At 54.5% G+C, this 17750-nt stretch overlaps 1 protein-coding gene across 1 annotated transcript in view; it reads left to right on the top strand.

Moving 5' to 3' along the window:
- The first annotated feature begins 7439 nt into the window (after positions 1-7439).
- The window catches only part of LOC137366893 (phosphatidylinositol transfer protein beta isoform-like), a 35009-nt gene continuing 24698 nt past the window's right edge, over positions 7440-17750 (top strand). The window contains exon 1 of the mRNA XM_068028449.1: positions 7440-7517. Within this exon, the coding sequence (XP_067884550.1) occupies positions 7498-7517 (20 nt within the window). The 5' untranslated portion in view covers positions 7440-7497. The remainder of the gene's footprint in view (positions 7518-17750) is intronic.

The following is a 17750-nucleotide window of genomic DNA, read 5'->3' as shown; positions in this document are numbered from 1 at the left end:
CAGACAGAAAGAGAAGGACAGAGAGACAGAGAGAGAGACAGAGAGAGAGCGAGAGAAGGGGACAGAGAGAGAGAGAGAGAAGGGGACAGAGAGAGAGAGAAGGACAGAGAGAGAGACAGAAGGGGACAGAGAGAGAGAGAAGGACAGAGAGAGAGAGACAGACAGAGAGAGAGAGAAGGACAGAGAGAGAGAGAGATAGAGAAGGAGACAGAGAGAGGGACAGAGCCAAGTGAGAGAGGGACAGAGAGAGAGAGAAGGAGACAGAGACGAGAGAGAGGAGGAGAGAGAGACAGAGAAGGACAGAGAGAGAGAGACAGAGAGAGAGAGAGAGAAGGACAGAGAAGGACAGAGAGAGAAACAGACAGACAGAGAGAGAGAGAGAAGGACAGGGAGAGAGAAAGAGAGAGAGAGACATAGAAGGACAGAGAGAGACATAGAAGGACAGAGAGAGAAACAGACAGACACAGAGAGACAGAGAGAGACAAACAGAGAGGGAGAGAGAGAGAGACAGATAATGAGGGAGAAAGAGAGAGAGAGAGGGAGGGAGAAAGAGAGCGGGAGAGGGAGGGAGAATGAATCAGGGAGGGAGAGAGAGAGTGAAATGACAGATTGAAAGAGTCCGAGTCGCGATGAGGAGTGAGGCTGAGTGGGGAAGTGAGAGACAGAGGGAAACGGAGTCAGTCTGTGGAAATGTGTCCCCCAGCCAGGGCCGTGTGGCCCAACTGGAGCTATTGAGACTGACATGGTTCATGTTTCACTGGGAGGGGGGCAAGGCAGGTGAGTGGGATCCGTATCAGGATCGGGTCATCAACTGAAACAATGGCGGGCACAGACTCGAAGGGCTGAATGGCCTGCTGTTGTTCCTTGGGTCAGTTGAGACCCTTAAACCAGTAAATCTCCATTGTTCTCAGTTTCCTGTGCAGAGTGGGGTGGAGAGTGTTCCTGATTTCCACTCCTCATCACTGCTGAGCGAGCTGGTCTGGCTCCTTGTTCCAGATTCCAACCTGCATCAGAGGAAATAGTTTCCCTTAATCGAATCTTTGTGAAACATCTTAAACCTCTCGACGAGATCTCCCCATCTTAACCTCGAGAGAATTCGAGCCTCATTCCTACAACCTCTTCCTAGAATTTATATCATCATCTCGATGTACATTTCTGTAGCGCCTTTCACTACCCCAGGACGTCCCAAAGTGCTTCACAGCGAGTGAAGTCATTTTTGATTGCGGGGGTGCGGTCACTGTTGTAGGAAACGCAGCTGCTAATTTGCACATAGCAAGATCCCAGAAACAGCAAAAGGTGTTAATCACCAATCTGTTTTTTTTCTTGATGTTGGTTCAGGGATAAATATCGGTCCCGGGACACGGGGAAAACTCCCTCCACACTGCACCCCCTACTCTTCTCCTATTAGGGGCCATGGGATATTTTACATCCACCCGAGAGGGCAGACGGGGCCCCTCAGTTTAACGTCTCATCCTAAAAGATGGCACCTCTGACAGTGCGGCACTCCCTCAGTACTGACCCTCCGACAGTGCGGAGCTCCCTCAGTACTGACCCTCCGACAGTGCGGCACTCCCTCAGTACTGACCCTCCGACAGTGCGGAGCTCCCTCAGTACTGACCCTCCGACAGTGCGGAGCTCCCTCAGTACTGACCCTCCGACAGTGCGGAGCTCCCTCAGTACTGACCCTCCGACAGTGTGACACTCCCTCAGTACTGACCCTCCGACAGTGCGGAGCTCCCTCAGTACTGACCCTCCGACAGTGCGGCACTCCCTCAGTACTGACCCTCCGACAGTGCGGAGCTCCCTCAGTACTGACCCTCCGACAGTGCGGAGCTCCCTCAGTACTGACCCTCCGACAGTGCAGCACTCCCTCAGTACTGACCCTCCGACAGTGCGGAGCTCCCTCAGTACTGACCCTCCGACAGTGTGGAGCTCCCTCAGTGCTGACCCTCCGACAGTGTGGAGCTCCCTCAGTGCTGACCCTCCGACAGTGCGGAGCTCCCTCAGCACTGCTGTGGGACTGTCAGTTTATATTTTGATGCTCTTTTCTCCTGAAGCTATAACCTTGTGACTCAGAGGTGAGAATACTCCCACTGAGTCACAGCTGAGTGTGTTTATTGGAAATGTATTATTAGTAACTGCAATCTCCTGGGTTTGTTTCATCTCTGTTGGGAGTTCGGGAAGAACTTCTCAGATGTGATGTTGTTTTGTCTTTGGTGATTATTGTATTAAAATTCTGAAGGGGTTTTGACAGGGTGGATGCTGAGAGGCTGTTTGCCCGCCCCCACCCCCGGGGCTGGAGAGTCTCAAACACGGGGGGGGGGGGGGGGGTCACAGTCTCAGGATAACGGCTTGGCCGTTTCACACTGAGATGAGGAGAAATTTCTTCACTCGGAGGGTGGTGAATCTTTGGAATTCTCGACCCCAGAGAGCTGTTGATGATCAGTCGTTGATTATATTCGAGACGGAGATGGATAGGGAAATCATGTTTAACCAATTTATTGGAGTTCTTTGAGGGAGTTACATGTGCTGTGGATAAAGGGGAACCGGTGGATGTACCATACTTAGATTTCCAGAAGGCATTTGATAAGGTGCCACATCAAAGGTTATTGCGGAAAATAAAAGCTCATGGTGTTCTTTTCTTTTGGGCCTCCTTATCTGGAAAGACAATGGATACGCGCCTGGAGGTGGTCAGCGGTTTGTGAAGCAGCGCCTGGAGTGGCGAAAAAGGCCAATTCTAGAGTGACAGGCTCTTCCACAGGTGCTGCAGAGAAATTTCTTTGTCGGGGCTGTTGCACAGTTGGCTCTCCCCTTGCGCCTCTGTCTTTTTTCCTGCCAACTACTAAGTCTCTTCGACTCGCCACATTTTAGCCCCGTCTTTATGGCTGCCCGCCAGCTCTGGCGAACGCTGGCAACTGACTCGCACGACTTGTGATCAATGTCACAGGATTTCATGTCGCGTTTGCAGACGTCTTTCAAGCGGAGACATGGACGGTCTGTGGGTCTGATACCAGTGGCGAGCTCGCTGTACAATGTGTCTTTGGGGATCCTGCCATCTTCCATGCGGCTCACATGGCCAAACCATCTCAAGCGCCGCTGACTCAGTAGTGTGTACAAGCTGGGGATGTTGGCCGCCTCGAGGACTTCTGTGTTGGAGATAGGGGATAACATATTAACATGGATAGAAGATTGGCTAGCTAAAATGAACAGAGAGTAGGCATAAATGGGTCATTTTCTGGTTGGCAAGATGTAACGAGTGGTGTGCCACAGGGATCTGTGCTGGGACCTCAACTTTTTACAGTTTATATAAATGACTTGGATGAAGGGACTGAAGGTATGTTTGCTAAATTTGCTGATGACACAAAGACAGATAGGAAAGTAAGTTGTGAAGATGACATAAGGGGGGCTACAAAGGGATATTGATGGGTTAAGTGAGTGGGCAAAGACCTGGCAAATGGAGTATAATGGTGGGAAAGTGTGAAATTGTCCACTTTGGCAGGAAGAATAAAAAAGAATCATTTATCAAAATGGTGAGAGATTGCAGAGCTCTGAGATGCAGAGGGATCTGTGTGTCCTAGTGCATGAATCGCAAAAGGTTAGTATGCAGGTACAGCACATAATTAGGAAAGCTAATAGAATGTTATCGTTTATCATGAGGGGAATTGAATATAAAAGTAGGGAGGTTATGCTTCAGTTATACAGGAAATTGGTGAGACCACATCTGGAGTACTGTGTACAGTACTGCTCTCCTTATTGAAGGAAGGATGCAAATGTGTTGGGTGCAGTACAGAGAAGGTTCACTAGACTAATACCTGGAATGGACGGGCTGTCCTTATGAGGAAAGGTTGGACGGGCTCGGCTTGTATCCACTGGAGTTCAGAAGAGTAAGAGGTGACTTGATTGAAACATGTAAGATCCTGAGGGGTCTTGACAGGGTGGATGTGGAAAGGATGTCTCTCCTTGTGGGAGAATCTAGAACTAGGGGTCACTGTTTAAAAATAAGGGGACACCCATTTAAGAGAGAGATGAGGAGAGGGGCCGAGTGGCCTGCTCCTGCTCCTAATTCATATCTTCCTGAATATGAGTAAATTAATTCTAATAATTTTATTCTTCAGATTATTATTGATTCTTGAGTATTATATAATTATATTAAATATAATTGTATTAATGATAATTATTATTGTATTTATCCATCTATCAGTTGCTTCATTATTTACATTAGTTATTAATTGATTATTGATTTATAATTAAATTAATTATGATTAGCTTAATTATAATTTTATCCATTCTTCAGTTTTTTAAAAGTTTACTTTGGCTATTTATTAATCACAGAATAATACAGTGCAGAAGAGGCCCTTCGGCCCATTGAGTCTGCACTGATGCATTAAAACACCTGACCTGTCTACCTAATCCCATTTGCCAGCACTTGGCCCATAGCCTTGAATGTTATGACATGCCAAGTGCTCATCCAGGTACTTTTTAAAGGATGTGAGGCAACCTGCCTCTGGCACCCTCCCAGGCAGTGCATTCCAGACCGTCACCACCCTCTGGGTAAAAAAGGTCTTCCTCAAATCCCCCTTAAACTTCCCGCCCCTCACCTTAAACTTGTGACCCCTCGTAACTGACCCTTCCACTAAGGGGAACAGCTGCTCCCTATCCACCCTGTCCATGTCCCTCATAATCTTGTACACCTCGATCACGTCACCCCTCAGTCTTCACTGCTCCAGTGAAAACAACCCAAGCCTATCCAACCTCTCTTCATAGCTTAAATGTTCCATCCCAGGAAACATCCTGGTGAATCGCCTCTGCACCCCCTCCAATGCAATCACATCCTTCCTATAATGTGGCGACCAGAATTGCACACAGTACTCCAGCTGTGGCCTTACCAAAGTTCTGTACAACTCCAACATGACCTCCCTGCTTTTGTAATCTATGCCTCGATTGATAAAGGCAAGTGTCCCATATGCCTTTTTCACCACCCTATTAACCTGCCCTTCTGCCTTCAGAGATCTATGGGCAAACACACCAAGGACCCTTTGTTCCTCGGAACTTCCCAGTGTCAGGCTGTTCATTGAATACTTCTGTGTCACATTACTCCTTCCAAAGTGTATCACCTCACACTTTTCAGCGTTAAATTCCATCTGCCACTTTTCTGCCCATTTGACCATCCCGTCTATATCTTCCTGTAACCTAAGACACTCAACCTCACTGTTAACCACTCGGCCAATCTTTGTGTCATCTGCGAACTTACTGATCCTACCGCCCACATAGTCATCTATGTCGTTTATATAAATGACAAACAATAGGGGACCCAGCCCAGATCCCTGTGGTACGCCATTGGACACTGGCTTCCAGTCACTAAAACAGCCGTCTGTCATCACTCTCTGTCTCCTACAGCTACGCCAATTTTGAATTCACCTTATCAAGTTACCCTGTATCCCATGTGCATTTGCTTTCTTGATAAGTCTCCATGTGGGACCTGGTCAAAGGCTTTGCTGAAATCCATGTAAACTACATCAACTGCACTACCCTCATCTACACACCTGGTCACATGCTCAAAAAATTCAATCAAATTTGTTAGGCATGACCTCCCTCTGACAAAACCATGCTGACTATTCCTAATCAAATTTTGCCTCTCCAAGTGGAGATAGATTCTCTCCTTCAGAATTTTCTCCAATAGTTTCCCTACCACTGACGTGAGACTCACTGGTCTGTAGTTCCCTGGCTTATCTCTACAACCTTTCTTAAATAGTGGGACCACATTAGCTGTTCTCCAGTCCTCTGGCACCTCCCCCGTGGCCAGAGAGGAATTAAAAATTTGGATCAGAGCCTCTGCAATCTCCACCCTCGCCTCCCACAGCATCCTGGGACACAAATCATCTGGACCTGGAGATTTGTCCACTTTTAAGTCTGCCAAAACCTCCACTACCTTGTCACTCCCTGTGACAATTTGCTCAAGAACCTCACAGTCTCTCTCTCTAAGTTCCATATCTACATCCTCATTCTCTTGGGTGAAGACAGATGTGAAGTATTCATTCAACACCCTACCAATGTCCTCTGGCTCCACCCACAAATTTCCCCCTTGGTCCCTAATGGGTCCTACTCTTTCCCTGGTTATCCTCTTCCCATTGATATACTTATAGAATATCTTGGGATTTTCCCTACTTTTACCAGCCAGAGCTTTCTCATATCCCCTCTTTGCTCTCCTAATTGCTTTCTTAAGCTCCATCCTACACTTTCTGTACTCCATTAATGCTTCCATTGATTTGCTCTCCTTGTATTTGCTAAAAGCCTCTCTTTTCCTTCTCATTGTACCCTGAATGTTTCTGGTCATCCATGGTTCTCTGGGCTTGTTGCTCCTACCTACTACCCTAGAGGGAACATGTTGGGCCTGTACCCTCCCCATTTCCTTTTTGAATGCCCCCCACTGCTCTTCTGTAGATTTCCCAACAAGTAACTCTTTCCAGTCTACCTTGGCCAGATCCTGCCTTATTTTACTAAAATTCGCTCTCCCCCAATCCAAAACCTTTTTTTGCAACTTGTCAATTCTTTCTCTATAACAAGATTACATTGTACCATGTTGTGGTCGCTATTACCAAAATGATCCCCCACTAACCACCTGTCCGGCTTCATTCACCAGAATTAGGTCCAGCACTGCGCCCTCCCTTGTTGGATCCTCTACATATTGAGCTCAAAAGTTCTCCTGTATACATTTTAAGAACTCCACTCCATCTAAGCCCTAAACACGATGACTATCCCAATTAATATTGGGAAAGGTGAAATCACCGAATATAATTACCCTATTATTTTTACACACCTCTGCAAATTGCACATATTTGCTCCTCAATTTCCCGCTGACTATCTGGGGGTCTATAATGAACACCTAGCAATGTGGCTGTCCCTTTTTTATTCCTAAACTCTACCCATAAAGCTTCATTTGATGCCCCCTCCAAGATATCATCTCTCCTTACTGCAGTAACTGACTCCTTAACTAATATTGCAATGCCCCCTTCTCTTTTAACCCCTTATCATCTCTCCTTACTGCAGTAACTGACTCCTTAACTAATATTGCAATGCCCCCTTCTCTTTTAACCCCTCCTCTGTCTCGCCTGAAGATTCTATATCCTGGGATATTGAGTTGCCAATCCTGCCCCTCCCTCAACCATGTCTACATGATGGCTAATATATCACAATAATGGTTTTATTGATCCTTGTGTTTTTGTTTAGTTGAAGTATATTGATATAAATTATAATAGTTTTATTGACATTGATTAATTATTGAGAATTTATTGATTATCCCACTGTGTTGAATAGACCCTTTTCAGCTGCGACCACTTGGGGTCTTTCCCAATTGCCGGCGCTCTTGGATGACGTCGGTTTCCATCCCCAGCTTCCGGTCCGATGGGGGGAAGTGACGCGTGGGGTCTGGGAAGTGACGCCCAAGCGCCGGCTCGGGCCTGGCCGACTTCCTGTTTCCGGGGCGGCGGAGCGGGGAAGATGGTGCTGATCAAAGAATAGTGAGTGAGGGTCCGGGAGGCAAGAGGGGACCCCGTCCCCATCGGCCCGGGACAGCTCCCTGTGGGGGCGGGGCGGGGGGGCTTGGAGGACCAGTGCAGACCTCCCAGAGAGACAGCGGGACTCAATGGGAGGAGGAGGAGGGGGCTGGAAGGGGGAATTGGGGTTCACTGTTAAAGGGACGTTTCATCCCCCTCTGTTATCCCCGTATCTGTTATCCCCCATCCCCCCCCCTTCACCCCCACTCTCTACCCCTTCACCCCCACTCTCTCCCCCTTCACCCCCACTCTCTCCCCCTTCACCCCCACTCTCTACCCCTTCACCCCCACCCTCTACCCCTTCACCCCCACTCTCTACCCCTTCACCCCCACTCTCTACCCCTTCACCCCCACCCTCTACCCCTTCACCCCCACTCTCTACCCCCTTCACCCCCACTCTCTACCCCTTCACCCCCACTCTCTACCCCTTCACCCCCACTCTCTACCCCTTCACCCCCACCCTCTACCCCACTCTCTACCCCATCCCCCCCACCCTCTCCCCCTTCACCCCCACCCTCTACCCCTTCACCCCCACCCTCTCCCCCTTCACCCCCACTCTCTCCCCCATCACCCCCACCCTTTACCCCATTCCCCCCACTCTCTCCCCCTTCACCCCCACCCTCCCACCCCATCCCCCCCACCCTCCCACCCCTTCACCCCCACCCTCTACCCCACTCTCTACCCCATCCCCCCCACCCTCTCCCCCTTCACCCCCACCCTCTCCCCCTTCACCCCCACCCTCTCCCCCTTCACCCCCACCCTCTCCCCCTTCACCCCCACTCTCTCCCCCTTCACACCCCCACTCTCTCCCCCTTCACCCCCACTCTCTCCCCCTTCACCCCCACTCTCTCCCCCTTCACCCCCACTCTCTCCCCCTTCACCCCCACTCTCTCCCCCATCCCCCCCCTTCACCCCCACTCTCTACCCCATCCCCCCACCCTCTCCCCCTTCACCCCCACTCTCTACCCCCATTCACCCCCACTCTCTACCCCATCCCCCCACTCTCTCCCCCCTTCACCCCCACCCTCCCACCCCATCCCCCCCACCCTCCCACCCCTTCACCCCCCACCCTCCTACCCCACTCTCTACCCCATCCCCCCCACCCTCTCCCCCTTCACCCCCACCCTCTCCCCCTTCACCCCCACCCTCTCCCCCTTCACCCCACTCTCTCCCCCTTCACCCCCACTCTCTCCCCCTTCACCCCCACTCTCTCCCCCTTCACCCCCACTCTCTCCCCCTTCACCCCCACTCTCTCCCCCTTCACCCCCACTCTCTCCCCCTTCACCCCCACTCTCTCCCCCTTCACCCCCACTCTCTCCCCCTTCACCCCCACTCTCTCCCCCTTCACCCCCACTCTCTCCCCCTTCACCCCCCACTCTCTCCCCCTTCTCCCCCACTCTCTCCCCCTTCACCCCCACTCTCTCCCCCTTCACCCCCACTCTCTCTCTCCCCCTTCACCCCCACTCACTCTCTCCCCCTTCACCCCCACTCTCTCCCCCTTCACCCCCACTCTCTCTCTCCCCCTTCACCCCCACTCTCTCTCTCCCCTTCACCCCCACTCTCTCTCTCCCCCTTCACCCCCACTCTCTCTCTCCCCCTTCACCCCCACTCTCTCTCTCCCCCTTCACCCCCACTCTCTCTCTCCCCCTTCACCCCCACTCTCTACCCCACTCTCTACCCCATCCCCCCCCACCCTCTCCCCCTTCACCCCCACTCTCTCCCCCTTCACCCCCACTCTCTCCCCCTTCACCCCCACTCTCTCCCCCTTCACCCCCACTCTCTCCCCCTTCACCCCCACTCTCTCCCCCTTCACCCCCACTCTCTCCCCCTTCACCCCCACTCTCTCCCCCTTCACCCCCACTCTCTACCCCACTCTCTACCCCATCCCCCCCACCCTCTCCCCCTTCACCCCCACTCTCTCCCCCTTCACCCCCACTCTCTCCCCCTTCACCCCCACCCTCTCCCCTTCACCCCCACCCTCTCCCCCTTCACCCCCACTCTCTCCCCCTTCACCCCCACCCTCTACCCCACTCTCTACCCCATCCCCCCCACCCTCTCCCCCTTCACCCCCACCCTCTCCCCCTTCACCCCCACCCTCTCCCCCTTCACCCCCACCCCTCTCCCCCTTCACCCCCACTCTCTCCCCCTTCACCCCCACCCCTCTACCCCTTCACCCCCACTCTCTACCCCTTCACCCCCACCCTCTACCCCACTCTCTACCCCATCCCCCCCACCCTCTCCCCCATCCCCCCCACCCTCTCCCCCTTCACCCCCACCCTCTCCCCCTTCACCCCCACCCTCTCCCCCTTCACCCCCACTCTCTCCCCCTTCACCCCCACTCTCTCCCCCTTCACCCCCACCCTCTACCCCTTCACCCCCACCCTCTACCCCTTCACCCCCCACCCTCTACCCCTTCACCCCCACCCTCTACCCCTTCACCCCCACCCTCTACCCCTTCACCCCCACCCTCTACCCCTTCACCCCCACTCTCTACCCCTTCACCCCCACCCTCTCCCCCTTCACCCCCACCCTCTACCCCTTCACCCCCACCCTCTACCCCTTCACCCCCACCCTCTCCCCCATCCCCCCACTCTCTACCCCCTTCACCCCCACCCTCTCCCCCTTCACCCCCACTTTCTACCCCATCCCCCCACTCTCTACCCCATCCCCCCACCCTCTACCCCCTTCACCCCCACCCTCTCCCCCATCCCCCCACCCTCTCCCCCATCCCCCCCACCCTCCCACCCCTTCACCCCCACCCTCCCACCCCTTCACCCCCACCCTCTACCCCACTCTCTACCCCATCCCCCCCACCCTCTCCCCCTTCACCCCCACCCTCTCCCCCTTCACCCCCACCCTCTCCCCCTTCACCCCCACCCTCTCCCCCTTCACCCCCACCTCTCTCCCCCTTCACCCCCACTCTCTCCCCCTTCACCCCCACTCTCTCCCCCTTCACCCCCACTCTCTCCCCCTTCACCCCCACTCTCTCCCCCTTCACCCCACTCTCTCCCCCTTCACCCCCACTCTCTCCCCCTTCACCCCCACTCTCTCCCCCTTCACCCCCACTCTCTCCCCCTTCACCCCCACTCTCTACCCCACTCTCTACCCATCCCCCCCCACCCTCTCCCCCTTCACCCCCACTCTCTCCCCCTTCACCCCCACTCTCTCCCCCTTCACCCCCACTCTCTCCCCCTTCACCCCCCACTCTCTCCCCCTTCACCCCCACTCTCTCCCCCTTCACCCCCACTCTCTCCCCCTTCACCCCCACTCTCTCCCCCTTCACCCCCACTCTCTCCCCCTTCACCCCCACTCTCTCCCCCTTCACCCCCACTCTCTCCCCCTTCACCCCCACTCTCTCCCCCTTCACCCCCACTCTCTCCCCCTTCACCCCCACTCTCTCCCCCTTCACCCCCACTCTCTCCCCCTTCACCCCCACTCTCTACCCCACTCTCTCCCCCTTCACCCCCACTCTCTCCCCCTTCACCCCCACTCTCTCCCCCTTCACCCCCACTCTCTCCCCCTTCACCCCCACTCTCTCCCCCTTCACCCCCACTCTCTCCCCCTTCACCCCCACTCTCTCCCCCTTCACCCCACTCTCTCCCCTTCCCCCCACTCTCTCCCCTTCACCCCCACTCTCTCCCCCTTCACCCCACTCTCTCCCCTTCACCCCCACTCTCTCCCCCTTCACCCCCACTCTCTCCCCCTTCACCCCCACTCTCTCCCCCTTCACCCCCACTCTCTCCCCCTTCACCCCCACTCTCTCCCCCTTCACCCTTCCCCCTTCACCCCCACTCTCTCCCCTTCACCCCCACCCTCTCCCCTTCACCCCCACCCTCTCCCCCTTCACCCCCACTCTCTCCCCTTCACCCCCACCCTCTACCCCACTCTCTACCCCATCCCCCCACCCTCTCCCCCTTCACCCCCACCCTCTCCCCTTCACCCCACCCTCTCCCCTTCACCCCCACCCTCTCCCCCTTCACCCCCACTCTCTCCCCCTTCACCCCCACTCTCTCCCCCTTCACCCCCACCCTCTACCCCTTCACCCCCACTCTCTACCCCTTCACCCCCACCCTCTACCCCACTCTCTACCCCATCCCCCCACCCTCTCCCCCTTCACCCCCACCCTCTCCCCCTTCACCCCCACCCTCTCCCCTTCACCCCCACCCTCTCCCCCTTCACCCCCACCCTCTCCCCCTTCACCCCCACCCTCTCCCCCTTCACCCCCACCCTCTACCCCTTCACCCCCACCCTCTACCCCTTCACCCCCACCCTCTACCCCTTCACCCCCACCCTCTACCCCTTCACCCCCACCCTCTACCCTTCACCCCCACCCTCTACCCCTTCACCCCCACTCTCTACCCCTTCACCCCCACTCTCTACCCCTTCACCCCCACCCTCTCCCCCTTCACCCCCACCCTCTACCCCTTCACCCCCACCCTCTCCCCCATCCCCCCACTCTCTACCCCCTTCACCCCCACCCTCTCCCCCTTCACCCCCACTCTCTACCCCATCCCCCCACTCTCTACCCCATCCCCCCACCCTCTACCCCCTTCACCCCCACCCTCTCCCCCATCCCCCCACCCTCTCCCCCATCCCCCCCACCCTCTCCCCCTTCACCCCCACCCTCTACCTGGGTGAGGATTAGACGGTGTACGTGGATTCCGGGTGAGGATTAGACGGTGTACGTGGATTCCGGGTGAGGATTAGACGGTGTACGTGGATTCCGGGTGAGGATTAGACGGTGTACGTGTGTTCAGGGTGAGGATTAGACGGTGTACGTGTGTTCAGGGTGAGGATTAGACGGTGTACGTGGGTTCAGGGTGAGGATTAGACGGTGTACGTGGGTTCAGGGTGAGGATTAGACGGTGTACGTGGGTTCAGGGTGAGGATTAGACGGTGTACGTGGGTTCCGGTTGAGGATTAGACGGTGTCCGTGTGTTCAGGGTGAGGATTAGACGGTGTACGTGTGTTCAGGGTGAGGATTAGACGGTGTACGTGTGTTCAGGGTGAGGATTAGACGGTGTACGTGGGTTCCGGGTGAGGATTAGACGGTGTACGTGTGGTCCGGGTGAGGATTAAACAGTGTACGTGTGTTCCGGGTGAGGATTAAACAGTGTACGTGGATTCCGGGTGAGGATTAGACGGTGTACGTGGATTCCGGGTGAGGATTAGACGGTGTACGTGTGTTCCGGGTGAGGATTAAACAGTGTACGTGGATTCCGGGTGAGGATTAGACGGTGTACGTGTGTTCCGGGTGAGGATTAAACAGTGTACGTGGATTCCGGGTGAGGATTAGACGGTGTACGTGGATTCCGGGTGTGGATTAGACGGTGTACGTGTGTTCAGGGTGAGGATTAGACGGTGTACGTGGATTCCGGGTGAGGATTAGACGGTGTACGTGTGTTCCGGGTGAGGATTAAACAGTGTACGTGGATTCCGGGTGAGGATTAGACGGTGTACGTGTGTTCCGGGTGAGGATTAGACGGTGTACGTGGATTCCGGGTGTGGATTAGACGGTGTACGTGTGTTCAGGGTGAGGATTAGACGGTGTACGTGGGTTCCGGGTGAGGATTAGACGGTGTACGTGGATTCCGGGTGAGGATTAGACGGTGTACGTGTGTTCAGGGTGAGGATTAGACGGTGTACGTGGATTCCGGGTGAGGATTAGACGGTGTACGTGTGTTCAGGGTGAGGATCAGACGGTGTACGTGGATTCCGGGTGAGGATTAGACGGTGTACGTGTGTTCAGGGTGAGGATTAGACGGTGTACGTGTGTTCAGGGTGAGGATTAGACGGTGTACGTGGGTTCAGGGTGAGGATTAGACGGTGTACGTGTGTTCCGGGTGAGGATTAGACGGTGTACGTGTGTTCAGGGTGAGGATTAGACGGTGTACGTGTGTTCAGGGTGAGGATTAGACGGTGTACGTGTGTTCAGGGTGAGGATTAGACGGTGTACGTGGATTCCGGGTGAGGATCAGACGGTGTACGTGTGTTCAGGGTGAGGATCAGACGGTGTACGTGGATTCCGGGTGAGGATTAGACGGTGTACGTGTGTTCAGGGTGAGGATTAGACGGTGTACGTGGGTTCAGGGTGAGGATTAGACGGTGTACGTGGGTTCAGGGTGAGGATTAGACGGTGTACGTGGGTTCAGGGTGAGAATTAGACGGTGTACGTGGATTCCGGGTGAGGATTAGACGGTGTACGTGGGTTCAGGGTGAGGATTAGACGGTGTACGTGGGTTCCGGGTGAGGATTAGACGGTGTACGTGTGTTCCGGGTGAGGATTAGACGGTGTACGTGGATTCAGGGTGTGGATTAGACGGTGTACGTGGGTTCCGGGTGTGGATTAGACGGTGTACGTGGATTCAGGGTGAGGATTAGACGGTGTCCGTGTGTTCAGGGTGAGGATTAGACGGTGTACGTGTGTTCCGGGTGAGGATTAGACGGTGTACGTGGGTTCAGGGTGAGGATTAGACGGTGTACGTGGATTCCGGGTGAGGATTAGACGGTGTACGTGGATTCCGGGTGAGGATTAGACGGTGTACGTGTGTTCAGGGTGAGGATTAGACGGTGTACGTGTGTTCAGGGTGAGGATTAGACGGTGTACGTGTGTTCAGGGTGTGGATTAGACGGTGTACGTGGATTCCGGGTGAGGATTAGACGGTGTACGTGTGTTCAGGGTGAGGATTAGACGGTGTACGTGTGTTCAGGGTGTGGATTAGACGGTGTACGTGTGTTCCGGGTGAGGATTAGACGGTGTACGTGGATTCCGGGTGAGGATTAGACGGTGTACGTGTGTTCCGGGTGTGGATTAGACGGTGTACGTGTGTTCCGGGTGAGGATTAGACGGTGTACGTGGGTTCAGGGTGAGGATTAGACGGTGTACGTGTGTTCAGGGTGAGGATTAGACGGTGTACGTGTGTTCAGGGTGTGGATTAGACGGTGTACGTGGATTCCGGGTGAGGATTAGACGGTGTACGTGTGTTCCGGGTGAGGATTAGACGGTGTACGTGTGTTCCGGGTGAGGATTAGACGGTGCACGTGGATTCCGGGTGAGGATTAGACGGTGCACGTGGATTCCGGGTGAGGATTAGACGGTGTACGTGTGTTCAGGGTGAGGATTAGACGGTGTACGTGGATTCCGGGTGAGGATTAGACGGTGTACGTGTGTTCAGGGTGAGGATTAGACGGTGTACGTGTGTTCCGGGTGAGGATTAGACGGTGTACGTGTGTTCCGGGTGAGGATTAGACGGTGCACGTGGATTCCGGGTGAGGATTAGACGGTGTACGTGTGTTCAGGGTGAAGATTAGACGGTGTACGTGGATTCAGGGTGAGGATTAGACGGTGTACGTGGATTTCGGGTGAGGATTAGACGGTGTACGTGAGTTCAGGGTGAGGATTAGACGGTGTACGTGGATTCCGGGTGAGGATTAGACGGTGTACGTGTGTTCAGGGTGAGGATTAGACGGTGTACGTGTGTTCAGGGTGAGGATTAGACGGTGTACGTGGATTCCGGGTGAGGATTAGACGGTGTACGTGGATTCCGGGTGAGGATTAGACGGTGTACGTGTGTTCCGGGTGAGGATTAGACGGTGTACGTGTGTTCAGGGTGAGGATTAGACGGTGTACGTGTGTTCAGGGTGAGGATTAGACGGTGTACGTGGATTCCGGGTGAGGATTAGACGGTGTACGTGGATTCCGGGTGAGGATTAGACGGTGTACGTGGGTTCAGGGTGAGGATTAGACGGTGTACGTGTGTTCCGGGTGAGGATTAGACGGTGTACGTGGATTCCGGGTGAGGATTAGACGGTGTACGTGGATTCCGGGTGAGGATTAGACGGTGTACGTGTGTTCCGGGTGAGGATTAGACGGTGTACGTGGATTCCGGGTGTGGATTAGACGGTGTACGTGGGTTCAGGGTGAGGATTAGACGGTGTACGTGGATTCCGGGTGAGGATTAGACGGTGTACGTGTGTTCAGGGTGAGGATTAGACGGTGTACGTGGGTTCAGGGTGAGGATTAGACGGTGTACGTGGATTCCGGGTGAGGATGACACGGTGTACGTGGATTCAGGGTGAGGATTAGACGGTGTACGTGTGTTCAGGGTGAGGATTAGACGGTGTACGTGTGTTCAGGGTGTGGATTAGACGGTGTACGTGTGTTCAGGGTGAGGATTAGACGGTGTACGTGGATTCCGGGTGTGGATTAGACGGTGTACGTGGATTCCGGGTGAGGATTAGACGGTGTACGTGGATTCCGGGTGAGGATTAGACGGTGTACGTGTGTTCAGGGTGAGGATTAGACGGTGTACGTGGGTTCCGGGTGAGGATTAGACGGTGTACGTGGATTCCGGGTGTGGATTAGACGGTGTACGTGGATTCCGGGTGAGGATTAGACGGTGTACGTGGATTCCGGGTGAGGATTAGACGGTGTACGTGTGTTCAGGGTGAGGATTAGACGGTGTACGTGGGTTCCGGGTGAGGATTAGACGGTGTACGTGGATTCCGGGTGAGGATTAGACGGTGTACGTGGATTCAGGGTGAGGATTAGACTGTGTACGTGAGTTCCGGGTGAGGATTAGACTGTGTACGTGAGTTCCGGGTGAGGATTAGACGGTGTACGTGGATTCCGGGTGAGGATTAGACGGTGTACGTGTGTTCAGGGTGATGATTAGACGGTGTACGTGTGTTCCGGGTGAGGATTAGACGGTGTACGTGGATTCAGGGTGAGGATTAGACGGTGTACGTGTGTTCAGGGTGAGGATTAGACGGTGTACGTGGATTCCGGGTGTGGATTAGACGGTGTACGTGGATTCCGGGTGTGGATTAGACGGTGTACGTGGATTCCGGGTGAGGATTAGACGGTGTACGTGGATTCCGGGTGAGGATTAGACGGTGTACGTGTGTTCCGGGTGTGGATTAGACGGTGTACGTGTGTTCCGGGTGTGGATTAGACGGTGTACGTGGATTCCGGGTGTGGATTAGACGGTGTACGTGGATTCCGGGTGAGGATTAGACGGTGTACGTGTGTTCCGGGTGTGGATTAGACGGTGTACGTGGATTCCGGGTGTGGATTAGACGGTGTACGTGGATTCCGGGTGAGGATTAGACGGTGTACGTGGGTACAGGGTGAGGATTAGACGGTGTACGTGTGTTCAGGGTGTGGATTAGACGGTGTACGTGGATTCCGGGTGTGGATTAGACGGTGTACGTGGGTTCCGGGTGAGGATTAGACGGTGTACGTGGGTTCCGGGTGAGGATTAGACGGTGTACGTGGATTCCGGGTGAGGATTAGACGGTGTACGTGTGTTCAGGGTGAGGATTAGACGGTGTACGTGGATTCCGGGTGTGGATTAGACGGTGTACGTGGATTCCGGGTGAGGATTAGACGGTGTACGTGTGTTCAGGGTGAGGATTAGACGGTGTACGTGGATTCCGGGTGAGGATTAGACGGTGTACGTGTGTTCCGGGTGAGGATTAGACGGTGTACGTGTGTTCCGGGTGAGGATTAGACGGTGTACGTGTGTTCCGGGTGAGGATTAGACGGTGTACGTGGGTTCAGGGTGAGGATTAGACGGTGTACGTGGATTCCGGGTGAGGATTAGACGGTGTACGTGGATTCCGGGTGAGGATTAGACGGTGTACGTGGATTCCGGGTGAGGATTAGACGGTGTACGTGTGCTCAGGGTGAGGATTAGACGGTGTACGTGGGTTCCGGGTGAGGATTAGACGGTGTACGTGGATTCCGGGTGAGGATTAGACGGTGTACGTGTGTTCCGGGTGAGGATTAGACGGTGTACGTGTGTTCAGGGTGAGGATTAGACGGTGTACGTGTGTTCCGGGTGAGGATTAGACGGTGTACGTGGGTTCCGGGTGAGGATTAGACGGTGTACGTGGATTCCGGGTGAGGATTAGACGGTGTACGTGTGTTCAGGGTGAGGATCAGACGGTGTACGTGGATTCCGGGTGAGGATTAGACGGTGTACGTGGATTCCGGGTGAGGATTAGACGGTGTACGTGTGTTCAGGGTGAGGATTAGACGGTGTACGTGTGTTCAGGGTGAGGATTAGACGGTGTACGTGGGTTCAGGGTGAGGATTAGACAGTGTACGTGGATTCCGGGTGAGGATTAGACGGTGTACGTGGATTCCGGGTGAGGATTAGACGGTGTACGTGGATTCCGGGTGAGGATTAGACG

The sequence above is a fragment of the Heterodontus francisci genome, unplaced genomic scaffold, assembly GCF_036365525.1.
Source record: "Heterodontus francisci isolate sHetFra1 unplaced genomic scaffold, sHetFra1.hap1 HAP1_SCAFFOLD_1282, whole genome shotgun sequence".
Taxonomy (NCBI): Eukaryota; Metazoa; Chordata; class Chondrichthyes; order Heterodontiformes; family Heterodontidae; genus Heterodontus; species Heterodontus francisci.
The sequence above is the reverse complement of the archived record's forward strand: the minus strand, read 5'-3'. Positions and strand labels throughout refer to the sequence as shown.